The sequence below is a fragment of the Delphinapterus leucas genome, chromosome X (assembly GCF_059928025.1).
Source record: "Delphinapterus leucas isolate spDelLeu-1000000601 "Yukka" chromosome X, BTC_Dleu_Yukka2, whole genome shotgun sequence".
In the NCBI taxonomy this organism is placed as follows: domain Eukaryota; kingdom Metazoa; phylum Chordata; class Mammalia; order Artiodactyla; family Monodontidae; genus Delphinapterus; species Delphinapterus leucas.
The window spans coordinates 114,441,888-114,456,164 of NC_143150.1; the positions used below are offsets into that span (position 1 = coordinate 114,441,888).

The following is a 14,277-nucleotide window of genomic DNA, read 5'->3' on the forward strand; positions in this document are numbered from 1 at the left end:
CAAGCCACAACTACTGAGCCCGAGTGCCACAATTACTGAGCCCGCATGCCTAGAGCTGGTGCTCCACAACGAGAAGTCACCACAATGAGAAGCCTGCACACCACAATGAAGAGTAGCCCCCGCTCACCACAACTACAGAAAGCCCGCGCACAGCAATGAAGATCTAATGCAGCCAAAAGTAAATAAATAAATAAATTTATTTTAAAAAAACGATTATGTAGTAAGAGGAGAAATGTTTAAAAATATAAAAGAGAAAAAAGAAGGAATCAAATTTATATATACAGAATTATTCAAGCCTACGTATAGGGAAAAAAACAAAGTAATACATCAAAATGTTACCAGTGGGGGGGGAAAAAATGTTACCAGTGGTTATGTTTGGGTGATGGGACTAGTATTGATTTTTTTTCTTTCTACTTTTATACTCTACCTTGGAGATTTTCTTTAATGAGCATAGATTTTTGTAGCAAAACTAATAAACACACAGGAGACCCAGAAACATATACTTTTTTAAAATCAGAGCCATGACCAAAGCTAAATGGATTTTTAATAAGAATTAATGTGAAGTTCTGAGATGAGGGTTTAAACAAAATGCCAAGTTTACGACTGGAGCAACAGGGCTTACTGACAGTTCCTGTGGGATTAAAAAAAAGACCTAGAAATTAACTGACTGTAAATTCGTTATGAGCCAACAGTGACATGGCTGAGGAGAAAAGATAGCCATAATATAAACTTCGTATTTCTAAAATAATTTGGATGCAAAACAAAGGCAGTAATAATATTCCCATTGTGCTGTGTGAGTTGAACTATATCTAGAATACTGTGTTCAGCTTTGAACTTGAGCTTTTAAAAAAGATGTTGAAAACCTGGAGAGCAGCCAGCAGGATGAGGCATCAGAACCACAGCAGGAAAGCAGTGATTCCCACACTTTGGCGGCATGAGAATCACTCAGAGGGCTTATTAAAATGCAGATTCTTGGGTCTCCTCCCAGAGTTTCTAATTCTATAGATCTGGGATGGGGCCAAGAAGCTGCACTTTTAGCTAGTTCCTAGGTGATGCCGATGCTGCTGGTCTGAGGACCACACTTAGAGACCCACTGGCACTGTGGATAAAAGCACAGACTCTGAAACCACACTGCTAGGGATTAAGTCCCAGCTCTTCCACCTACTGACTGTGTGACCTTGAGCAAGCCTACTTGCCCTCTCTGTGCTACAGTTTTCTCATCTGTAAAATGAAACGATTTGACCAACCTCACACAGATACCATGGCATTGATGTAGCTAATATTTGTAAAGCATTTAGAACATCTAGCCTGGCATATAATGCTTGTTAATTTAATGAGGAACATTAGAGACGTTTTGTCCGAAATAGAAAAACATTTAAACATCTTCAAATACTGGAAGGACTTTTATGTGGAAGATATATTCTGCATAGTTCCTGGGGACAGACATGGAGTCAAGGGGTGGAAGTGACCAAGAAGAAGCCTTTGGATCTGTAACAAGAAGGGCTTTTTAGCAGCTGGAGCAACACTGGTGGGTGGCCTGGTTGGGTTCGGAGTGTCCCAGTACTCACTCAGGGCACTCCCCCGTGAGAGATGGTGAACAGGGATTCCTGTAAGGAATTCCTGTAAGGGGTGAGGGAAGTAGTCACTTAATAAACATCAGCTAGTTCAAGCAATACAACCTTGGTGTAAGGGAGCTTTCACCTCTAATAACCCGGAGCTCTCAAAGTGTTGGCCTCAGACCAAGAGCATCGCCAAGAACTTGTCAGATATGTAAATTCCCAGGCCCCACCTCAGAGCTACGGACTCAGAAACTCTGGGGGGTGAGGCCTGGCAATCTATGTTTTAACAAGCCCTCCAGATGGTGCCAATGCACCTCGAGTATGAGAACCAATGACCTACAACACTGCCCAAAACAACATTTCCTTGAGGCTCTATCTAGAACACCGAAACTTGATTAAAGTAACCTCACTCCAACAAGGTATCAGGTATAATATGCCTCTGATAACTATGTGCAGCCAACTGCTCCTTACACCAAATATTTGCTTTGGTATTTAAAAGGTATATCACAAAGATAACACTGGATTCGTTTAAAACAAGAAAATCCAAACTCCACAGAGAAAAGCAGGGTACCCCCACTCCCATCACCCTCTCAGGAGGGGCTGCCCTGCAGGGGTGGGGCGGGGGTGATATATAAGGAGGACCGTGTTCTGACAAAAAGCATCAAAGCACCTAAAGGCTAAGAGGGACCTCAGAGACTGTGGTCTTATGTCATCTACCTTCGTAGCCCAGAGGAAAACACAATGACCCAGACACACAGAACCTCACTTAGCATCTCTCACCAGTCAGTGCGGACAAAGTCTCCCCTCCTGCACAGGACAAGAGTTTGGAAGAAACAGTTGAACACACTTGGAGAGCCTTTCTCACGCTCCAGGCGCTCTTCTAAATACTTGAAGTATATAACTCCTCATAACAAATCTCTGAGGTAGGTACTAATCTCATCATTTTACAGATGTGAAAACTGAGGGTCAGAAAGGTTAAGTAATTTCCAAAGGATCATACAGCTAATAAGTGGTAGACATTGGCTCTGAGTCTAGGCAGTCTTTCTCCAGAGTCTGTAAGCTTCTGTAACTGTACTTCCTGTTGGGGTCAGTGAGGGAGAGGAGATACAAGTGTGAAGGCCACTACCTTGGCCTGTCTGTGCATGTGAGAGAGATGGAGAGACACAGAGCCAGAGAGTGCCGGCAAGCTCAAGATGGCGGGAAGTGTGAACAAGAGATGCAGAGGGAGTGGGGGGGAGCCTGAAAGATGGTTCACATGCTATTTTGTCAGTCCCTGTGTGTTCCTAGGTGAGCGCTGGCGTGGATGCAGGAACTGGGGTGACTGCATTCTTAAGCACCTACACAAACAGGCTTGAATCTGTCACAGGCAAGGGCAGGACACAGTTTGACACAAGCCCTTCCCTTTCTTTTCTTCTACAAAGCAATTTAAAAGGAATACATGAGACGAAGCAGAAGTGAAGGTACCAAGGGAAAGTGACAGCTGGATGCAAACTTGTTGGGATTAATAAGTAAGGAAGAGCCAGCAGAAGCCATGCTCACAGGCTGCAGGGACAAGGGCTGTGACAAGGAAGAGCGAGGTGGCAGAGTGGGCCCCGCAAGCCAGGTGCCCTCACACAGGGTGCTTGGGCTCCTCTAGAACCCCAGGACCAGTCCGCGTCTCCATCACATTAAGACTTCTCCTCATCTTCTCAGAACCCGTGTCACTGCTGTGCTCTCCTAGCAGTGTGGAAACCCCTGCAGAAACGGGACTGCAACTGATCACCCCTGAACACGCAGCTCCTAGTCCAGTACCTGGCACGCTGTTGCTTCTGGAAAAGTCTGTGGAATTGAATTTGCTGAAGCGCTGCTAGCATCCAGATGCAGTGAAATGCGCTGTCACCTTAAGGAGAGGAAGGACGGGAAAAGTCACACCCCAGAGGCTGTGTCCTAGTTGGGGAGCCCCCAGGTACAGATCTGAGACAAGGACTGGAGTGCAAGCACTTCATCTGGGACGTGAAAGAGACACCAAACACTGGTAGGGGACTGGGGAGGTGAGCAGAGAAAGACAGGCAGTCATCAAAGGGGATCTTATGGAGCCAGCTGTCAGTGTGAGCGACTAGCACTTACCCCACTGGGGAAACTCCAGGAGCCTGGGCAGAACACACTCGAGGGAGGAGGGGGCTAGGGCAACTCCCATCAATCACTGGGTTGTGCTCACTTCCCGGACCTTTGGGCCCTCTGGGCGAGTGGCCTAGCACGCGCCAGTGGGAAGAGAAAGCTGTTGGGGAAAATGCGGGTGCTGGCAGCTGAAGTCAGACAGGTGTGTAGTGAAATGGTGATGGCAAGGGCAGTTAGCGCCCCCTCAAGCGCACCGGGTCGGGGTGGTCCTGAAAATCTGCATCTCTAATGAGTCCCCAGGGAGGCGGCTGCTGCTGGTGGTCTAGAAGCACAGCCCGAGAACCACTGGGCTCAGATGTGGGCAGGACACCAACATGGTTGGTCCACGCTGGATACCTGGGGCAAATCCAACACCTAGGGCTGGGCAGAGCTTAAAGATAAAGGAAACCAGAATTACACCCCAAAATATGCCTCTTTGACATAAAAATTATTTTGAGCTGAAGACAACTGAGAAGCAGTGGATACAAGGAAAGGTCCTGCTCTCTCCCAATTTGCCTAAAAGGACATAAATTTTCAAAGTTGTCCCTCCTCCCCTCTCTATGAGGGAGGACAAAAGTGAATCACTGAGACAACTTTAGACCTGGAGACAGCAGCAGAGGAATCTACATAACAACTAACTAGCCTGTATCTACCACTAGCTTCCCATATATTTACATTCCCACCATCTGCCACTTTTGAAAGTCTAAAACTACTTTCCCTTTTTCTTCTTCTTTCTCTACAAATTTATTGCCATTTGGTTTAGATGACATATAAGCCGGAGTTCTAAGCCACTTCTCTGAGTTACTCATTTCTCTGAGTTTCTCTCACATGTGTATGAGATATACCTGTTAGTGAACTTGTTTGCTTTTCTCTTGTTAATCTACCTTTTGTTACATGGACCCAAGTTAAGAACTTAGAAGGATGGAAGGAAAGGTTATTTTCCCTGCCCAACAGAGACAAAGCCGAAGAGGTGAGCTAAATTTCTGCTTAGCCCTCTGTAGGAAAACTCTTCCCACCTCACCCAAAGCATGTGCCTGGGAGTCACATGCTCAGGTGGATGGGACCATGAGACAGACTTCTTGGGAACCCTCTGCACCTGCTATGGCTAAGGTTAAGGCCACTCACAGCATCCTGAGGATGCTGCCTTCCTAGGAGTTCCATCAGGGTCTTTTTCTCTAGGGGTGGCCTGGCAAACAAAGGTCACAGGGGCAAAGAGCACAAACAAATATTTTAGAAAGAATCCAGCTTTTGGCTACAGAATCGAATCCAGCTGGGCACCAGCCGAGTTCCTCCTGATCTGACACAGAGCTCATCAGCACAAGCCTGGTGCCCACCACCAGGGCAGCCAAAGGCAGTGCTGCATCCCTTCCTGCCAGGCCTCACAATCATTACGTAGTGTAGTGACCTTGAGACCCTCCTACTCTGTTCTGGAAAAGGCAAACCTTCTAGAAGACACCCCCCAAAGTAGTTTGTATCACCTTACACTCATTCAACAGCTACAATAGCCAGGAAAAATTAACAGCCCTCCTGTCCTTTGCTGCTTGTTTATAATAAGAGCATATGCTTGCAGGGGACATAGAATCCTAAACAAAAATTGGTGCTTATTTGACCAGACTAAATTTCCAGTTCGAAACCTACACTGTTGGTTTCACAACACAAAACTACTCATGACCTCCTGAGAAATGAGAGGGGAAAGGCAGGGAGATAGAGATAACACATCTACCCTTCATTCACGGAAGCAGAGGCATCCTTGTTTATCTTTTACAGTAATCACCCTTAGCAAAGAGAACGACAAGGCCACATGCCCACGCTTCCATTCTGAGACTGGAGTAACCGCCACAAAAGCCAGGGTGTTAGGCCTCAGCCCACTGCAGGCATCTGGACCCTCCCTGTTCAGGAGGCAGGTCACTAGGGAATGCTGAGGTCAATCCCCTTCAGCAGGCACCGTAATTAGCTGCAGACCAGAGCCTGACTGTGAGAGAAAGGAAAGCTTCTTCCCCTCACAAACTGCAACATTCTTCCAGCTTTCCCAATGGGTTGCCAAGTGACTCAGCGCTGGCCCACTGTGGGCACTATTACTGATGAGAAATCTTCCGCCTGGGTGATATACTGGATACAACACATGCCCTAAGAACAGTGCCAAGTCATACCAGAAGAGCAGGCGAATTATTCACCTCCACTTCAAATGCAGGCAAATCCTGCCTTAATGCAGGGGCTACTCAGTATCAGAAAGACAAAGCCCTAAGATAGTCAGAGATTTCCATCTAAGATTCAAGAAATTATTAGGTAGAGCCTCTCCTTTCATGTTGACTATTAAAAGGCAATCAAATCAAGGACAGCCTAGAAAAAGGGCAAGAAAAAAAATAATTTTTCGAAAACAACCCCATAGCAGAAAGCTGCATAAGAGCCTTCAGCTCTCTAACCGCCTTTGTGAGTGCTATGAGCTCCACCCAGAGGTCATTTCCAGATCTCCATGTTCATTTAATTTGGAAAAAGAAAACCCACATCTTCTGGGGTCCAGAGCCCGACTTGCTTTGGAGAACTGCCGGAAATTCGTAGACAACATTCCCTCTTTCTCACCTTTCATTAAAGTAACTGCTCTAAACGAAGCCACTGACAAAGGATTAATCTCCAAAATATACAAGTTGCTCATGCAGCTCAATATCAAAAAAACCAACAACCCAATCCAAAACTGGGCAGAAGACCTAAACAGACATTTCTCCAAAGAGGATATACAGATTGCCAACAAACACATGAAAGGATGCTCAACATCACTAATCATTAGAGAAATGCAAATCAAACCTACAATGGGGGACTCCCCTGGTGGCGCAGTGGTTAAGAATCCGCCTCCCAATGCAGGGGACACGGGTTTGAGCCCTGGTCCAGGAAGATCCCACATGCCGCGGAACAACTACTCCCGTGTGCCACAACTACTGAGCCTGAGCCCTAGAGTCCACGTGCCACAACTACTGAAGCCCACATGCCTAGAGCCCGTGCTCTGGAACGAGAGAAGCCACCGCAATGAGAGGCCCGCGCACCGCAACGAAGAGTAGCCCCCGCTCGTCGCAACCAGAGAAAGCCCACGCACAGCAACAAAGACCCAACACAGCCAAAAATAAATTAATTAATTTTAAAAAAGAAAAAAAAGCTACAATGAGGTATCACCTCACACCAGTCAGAATGGCCATCACCAAAAAATCTACAAACAACAAATGCTGGAGAGGGTGTGGAGAAAAGGGAACCCTCCTACACTGTTGGTGGGAATGTAAATTGATACAGCCACTATGGAGAACAGTATGGAAGTTCCTTAGAAAACTAAAAATAGAACTCCCATACGACCCAGCAATCCCACTACTGAGCATATACCCTGAGAAAACCATAATTCAAAAAGAGTCATGTACCACAATGTTCATGGCAGTTCTATTTATAATAGCCAGGACATGGAAGCAACCTAAGTGTCCATCAACAGATGAATGGATAAAGAAGATGTGGCACATATGTACAATGGAATATTACTCAGCCATAAAAAGAAACGAAACTGAGTTATTTGTAGTGAGGTGTATGGACCTAGAGTCTGTCATACAGAGTGAAGTAAGTCAGAAAGAGAAAAACAAATACCGTATGCTAACACATATATATGGAATCTTTAAAAAAAAATGGTTCTGAAGAACGTAGAGGCAGGACAGGAATAAAGATGGAGACATAGAGAATGGACTTGAGGACATGGGGAGGGGGAAGGGTAAGCTGGGACGAAGTGAGAGAGGGGCATGGACATATATGCACTACCAAACGTAAAATAGATAGCTAGTGGGAAGCAGCCGCATAGCACAGGGAGATCAGCTCAGTGCTTTGTGATCACCTAGAGGGGTGGGATAGGGAGGGTGGGAGGGAGGGAGACGCAAGAGGGAGGGGATATGGGGATATATGTATACATATAGCTGATTCACTTTGCTATACAGCAGAAACTAACACAACAATGTAAAGCAATTAGACTCCAATAAAGATGTTAAAGAAAATTAAATTTAAAAAAAACAAAGGAACTGCTCTGAAGTCTGAAATTCAAGATATACTCAGGGAACCTGGTGACTTCCAGCAGGACAACTACCTTTGATATTTGCACCTGTCGAGGAACTAGTTTGAGTTCCTGGCAGGTTGAACTCAGCTCAAAGACAGTGGAGCGTTCAAAGAGTACTTTTAGAAGAAAAAGTGAGGGCTCTCCTTGAAAAAAAATATAAGACTCGAGAGCAACTCAGGGAGCAAAGAAGAATGTGTCTGATATTAGAAGGACTGGGAATAATCCTCCTTCAGGAAGGACCCATGGCTACTTGCCTAGAAGGCCCAACTGAAAAGCACCCACTCCCTTATACAACCCAGAAGATCCCCCTAAGGCAATCACCAGCCACACTTTTCAAATAACTGACTAGGGTCCCCAGAGCATTCCCCTGGTATCCATCCATTCATAACATGCACACACTACTCACCACTCCACCCCACCCTCCACGCCGATGGCCCTCAGTCCACAAGAGGTCAGGCTAGGATCAAGAGCCCCCAGTTTGCTGGGCTCTCAACTGCCCAGTGCAAGACTTGCTCTGTTCCAGATATCATAAGCTAGCCCAGCAAATAAATGAAGCGCTCAAACAACAACAACAGTATGTTGGTGCACCAAGTTTCATCTACCACCTGGAGAGCTTCTCATCACAGCCCGCATGCTCTTGCCTTCAACAGCTTGTGCCTTACATGACTTAAGACAGCTCTGACAGGTTCTCAAAGGGGAAAAAAATCAAACTTACCCTGTCTTCCTCCAACACCACGCCCCCACCCCCAACACTGCCACCCAAGTTCTTTCCTCACTATGAAACACTGAACAGTCTTTCCGTGTCTATTGACAAAAATATCTATGGCCATATTTATCCACCTCGGGAGTATTAAAGCTCTACAAAATACCTGTGCTAAACCTCTGCACATTCTCCATTAAACAAGGCTAAGCATTCCCAGAATGCTGACCTCTTTTCTTCTTTAATAGACTTTTTTAGAGCAGTTTTAGGGTCACAGCAAAATTGAGCAGAAAGTACAGAGTTCCTATATAATCCCGGCCCCCACGCATGCACAACCTCCCCCATTATCAACATCTCCCACCAGAGTGGGACATTTGTTACAATCTATGAACCTGCATTGACACACCATTATCACCCAGAGTCCACAGTTTACATTATGGTTCACTCTCGGTGCTGCACATTCTATAGGTTTGGACAAATGTATAATGATATGTATCCACCATTATGGTATCATACAGAGTATTTTCCCTGCTCTGAAAACCCTCTCCCTCTTTGTTCCTTGACCATAATGCAAAAAATTCTGTGCTCAGCATGACTTAGTATGACTCTAAGCAGACAACCCGAAGCCTGCCTAAGGATAAGCACCACCAAGGAGACTGGTTAAAATCACAGATGTTCAGACTGCACCCTCAATCCACTAAATCAGACCTTGCTAGGGAGGAGCCCAGAAAGCTAGACACAGTCCAGGCACCCCAGGTGATTGCTATCATCAGTAAGTTTCAAAAATACCTCTCTAAAGAAGAAATGCTCCTAAGTTCAGTCTCCCACCTGAAGAGCAGCATCCATTAAGAATGTAGCAGGCCACAGCAATCAGAGAAGGAAAAGAAATAAAAGGAATCCAAATCGGAAAAGAAGAAGTAAAACTGTCACTGTTTGCAGATGACATGATACTATACATAGAGAATCCTAAAGATGCTACCAGAAAACTACTAGGGCTAATCAAGGAATTTGGAAAAGTAGGAGGACACAAAATTAATGCACATAAATCTCCTGCATGCCTATACACTAATGATGAAAAATCTGAAAGAGAAATTATGGAAACACTCATTTACCATTGCAACAAACAGAATAAAATACCTAGGAATAAACCTTCCTAGGGAGACAAAAGACCTGTATGCAGAAAACTATAAGACACTGATGAAAGAAATTAAAGAGGATACAAACAGATGGAGAGCTATACCATGTTCTTGGATTGGAAGAATCAACATTGTGAAAATGACTACACTACTCAAAGCAATCTACAGATTCAATGCAATCCCTATCAAAGTACCAATGGCATTTTTCACAGAACTAGAACAAAAAATTTCACAATTTGTATTGAAACACAAAAGACCCCGAATAGCCAAAGCAATCTCGAGAAAGAAAAAGGGAGCTGGAGGAATCAGGCTCCCTGGCTTCAGACTACACTACAAAGCTACAGTAATCAAGACAGTAAGGTACTGGCACAATAACAGAAATATAGGTCAATGGAACAGGATAGAAAGCCCCGAAATAAAGCCACACACATATGGTCACCTTATCTTTGATAAAGGAGGCAAGAATATACAATGGAGAAAAGACAGCCTCTTCAATAAGCGGTTCTGGGAAAACTGGACAGCTACATGTAAAAGAATGAAATTAGAACACTCCCTAATGCCATACACAAAAATAAACTCAAAATGCGTTAAAGACCTAAATGTAAGGCCAGACACTATCAAACTCTTAGAGGAAAACATAGGCAGAACAGTCTATGACATTCATCACAGGAAGATGCTTTTTGACCCACCTCCTACAGAAATGGAAATAAAAACAAAAATAAACAAATGGGACCAATGAAACTTAAAAGGTTTTGCACAGCAAAGGAAAACATAAACAAGATGAAAAGACAACCCTCAGAATGGGAGAAAATATTTGCAAACAAAGCAACTGACAAAGGATTAATCTCCAAAATATACAGGCAGCTCATGCAGCTCAATATCAAAAAAAACAAAACAACCCAATCCAAAAATGGGCAGAAGATCTAAACAGACATTTCTCCAAAGAAGATATACAGATTGCCAACAAACACATGAAAGGATGCTCAACATCACTAATCGTTAGAGAAATGCAAATCAAAACTACAGTGAGGTATCACCTCACACCAGTCAGAATGGCCATCATCAAAAAATCTACAAACAATAAATGCTGGAGAGGGTGTGGAGAAAAGGGAACCCTCTCTTGCACCGTTGGTGGGAATATAAATTGATACAGCCGCTATGGAGAACAGAATGGAGGTTCCTTAAAAAACTAAAAATAGAACTACCATACGACCCAGCAATCTCACTACTGGGCATATACCCTGAGAAAACCATAATTCAAAAAGACTCATGTACCACAATGTTCACTGCAGCTCTATTTACAATAGCCAGGACACGCAAGCAACCTAAGTGTCCATCGACAGACGAATGGAGAAAGAAGATGTGGCACATATATACCATGGAATATTAGCCATAAAAAGAAACGAAACTGAGTTAATTGCAGTGGATGGACCTAGAGTCTGTCATACAGAGTGAAGTAAGTCAGAAAGAGAAAGACACATACCGTACGCTAACACGTATATATGGAATCTAAAAAAAAAAAAACGTTCTGAAGAACCTAGGGGCAGGACAGGAATAAAGACGCAGATGTAGAGAATGGACTTGACACGGGGAGGGGGAAGGGTAAGCTGGGACGAAGTGAGAGAGTGGCATGGATATATATACAGTACCAAATGTAAAACAGAGAGCCAGTGGGAAGCAGCCACATAGCACAAGGAGATCAGCTCGGTGCTTTGTGACCACCTAGAGGGGTGGGATAGGGAGGGTGGGAGGGAGACGCAAGAGGGAGGAGATATGGGGATATATGTTTATGTATAGCTGATTCACTTTGGTATACAGCCGAAACTAACACACCACTGTAAAGCAATTATACGCCAATAAAGATGTTAAAAGAAAAAAAAAAGAATGTAGCAGGCGTTTCGCACCCATGCAAGCTCCAGCTCCATGAGAATACCTAGAACTCAAGATGGGTTCCATTCTTTACTTCTCAACAGCAAGGCTGCTAATACTTTTCTCACTTATCCCCTTATATTGTTGCCAGAAAGGTTTACAAGGCCTAGCAAGTGTCTGCTTCTATTAGGAAATGTTTCTGTATTCCTACGCAATGGTCTACTATTGGTCTACAGTTTATAAACATGCTATTTGGATCATTTGCACAAAATGATGAGTTAGAAAGTAGGTCTGCTTGGTTACAGTAGAGGATTTGCCTGAGGACATTAGCACACATCGTGCACGGAGCAGGACACACAGCTAATATCGGTTTTTCTTCTTTGTGCCTTGAGGGCTCTTCTGCCAGCTGCTCCCCCTGGCTCCCCACTGCTCTGCATTCTGCCATAGCCACTGATGGTTTAATGGCAAAATTCGCTGGGCAGCAAGCCATGTGGCTCTTACAGACGGCAATTAGGAGAGAAGGAAAGGCTGAATTACAAGGTGTTTGAAAACGCAGTTTGAAAAAGTCAGATCTTATTTTCTCTTACCTCCTGGTAATAAAATCTCTGTATTCATCCCAAAACAGACAGCTAACTCTGGGATCATTTGGAGTCAACAGCTCAGTCAATATAAAAATCCACTACACAGTCAATGGGGAGCATGAAAATCCATTAAAACCAGAAGTCATATTTTTTTCATCATAAGGAATCCTTACCTTTTCTTTGGCTTTCCTTTTCGTCCCTGCATCCATCCACTCATTTTCTTTCTCCAGCATGTCAATAAAGGCCCATCGAACACCCTCAATCAATTCCTCCATCTATAAGGAAATACCCAAAGAAGGAGGTCAAAACCAAGAAGCTTCAGACAAGCTTTTCTAGGCCACGATAAATAGTCCAATGCTAAACACAGTGTCAAAGAGGCTCCTTTAAGCTTGACTCCATGCTCTGGCAGCATTTCTTTGCCCAGGAAAATGCCTTTTCCCCCCATTACTAGAAGAAAACTAACCACTTCTTTCCTTGAGAACAATGTGATGGCCCACTTGTAAAAGGATTACATGAGGAAAGGAATTCGCCATAGGTTATGACTAATAACTTACCTGTAGCTACTGTATTAGTGCACCCATATCAAGGTTGCAACTAATTTCAATAGGTTAATAAGGGCTTGAGAGAAAAAAGCAAAGGCATGTGCTGTGTACTTCAGAAAGGTATTGCAGAAGAAAGTGAGTGAACAGTTGAAAGAGATACTGTTAACAGAGAAACAGGCAGGGAGAGCCAGCACCCTAGACACTTCTCAATATGAATCACTTATGTCAAGACCCCAGTTCTCTCCAAATTAATGCCAGTGGTTAAACCAAATGCGTGGCTGTTCTCTGTCATCTTCCTACTCTCCTCTCTCCTCTCTGACAGCTCAGAAAAGTCGTATGCTATTTCAAGTCTAAAATGGTTAGGTCTCAAGAGGACTGCTACAGAAACACGGTCTTCTGAAAGCCCTGTTTCAAAGTGTTCCAAGAGTGGGACCACACCTACAGTGATGATGTGTTTGCCCTGGCTTTTCATCCAGCATCTGTGGGTCAGCAGAGAGGACTGGGGGAGAGAGATGCTAACACTTAACTTCAGCAGCCCACATGGAGCAGTCTGGGGAGGTCCTGCTTGTCTATGGGTGAAAACCAATCGAAATTCCATTCTCCTACACAGATGCTTCATTTTTCCTAATAGGACACTCAAGAAAGCATATAATACTAGGTTTGGCACCAGAATGAAAATTTTCATTTGAAATTATGGAGGTGTAAATCCATTTTTAGCATTAATTCTAGAAAGAAAGAAATTTAGATGTTTCCTTGGTTCTATAATGAATTGTCAGCACAAAGCTCAAAATAGTTTTTTTTCTGTTTAATAAGTTTTCAGCTATGTTTTCAGTTCAATAACAGTTGTAAGGGAATAAGAGCTGGAAATCAGTGGGCTGGGTTCCATTGTATGTAAATAAGAACAAACAGCAGATGGAGGCGGGGGTACTTCACAGCTATTTCTTCCCAACTTAGTAAAAACATTAAGAGAAAAGAAACCTCAACTTGAGATTGGGGCGTGATAAAGACAGGAAATGACAGAAGAGCAGGTCCTTTAAAATCATTAGTTCGCTGGTTCTCAACCTTGTCTGTACACTGGGGTCTCTGGTTGGGGGGTGGCGGGAGGAGCTTTAAACAATGCTGATGTCATTGTTGCAGAGTGAGGCCTGAGCACTGGGAGGTTGCAAAGCCCCTCCAGGTGATTCCAATGTGCAGCCAAGATGAAGACTCACTGGTGTAGGGAAGCCACTTATTTTACAGATAAGGAAATTAGGAGTCAAGAGAGTCCATGACCAGGACTTTCCTGGCGATCCAGTGGCTAAGATTCTGCACTCCCAATGCAGGGGGCCTGGGTTCGACCCCTGGTCAGGGAACTAGATCCCACATGCCGCATCTAAGACTTCGCATGCAGCAACTAAGAGTTTGCATGCCGCAACTAAAGATTCCTCATGCTGCAACTAAAAGATCCCAAATGCCGCAACTAAAGATCCTGCATACCGCAACGAAGATCCCACACGCCACAACGAAGATCCCACATGCCACGACTAAGACCTGGCGCAGCCAAATAAATAAATAAATATTTTTGAAAAGACAGAGAGAGAGAAAGAGAGAGTCCATGATCTCTTCCAGCTCTTACAGCTGGGAAGGGTCAGAGCCAGGACCTGACCTCAGAGGTAAATGACAGTTGTGAGGTCAGAACG

The 14,277-nt window shown here is 44.3% G+C and overlaps 1 protein-coding gene across 1 annotated transcript in view; it reads right to left on the bottom strand.

The window, feature by feature from the left end:
* The window catches only part of PHEX (phosphate regulating endopeptidase X-linked), a 234,136-nt gene that overhangs the window by 109,636 nt on the left and 110,223 nt on the right, over positions 1-14,277 (bottom strand). Inside the window, exon 13 of the mRNA XM_089904684.1 lies at positions 12,230-12,331. Within this exon, the coding sequence (XP_089760810.1) occupies positions 12,230-12,331 (102 nt within the window). The remainder of the gene's footprint in view (positions 1-12,229; positions 12,332-14,277) is intronic.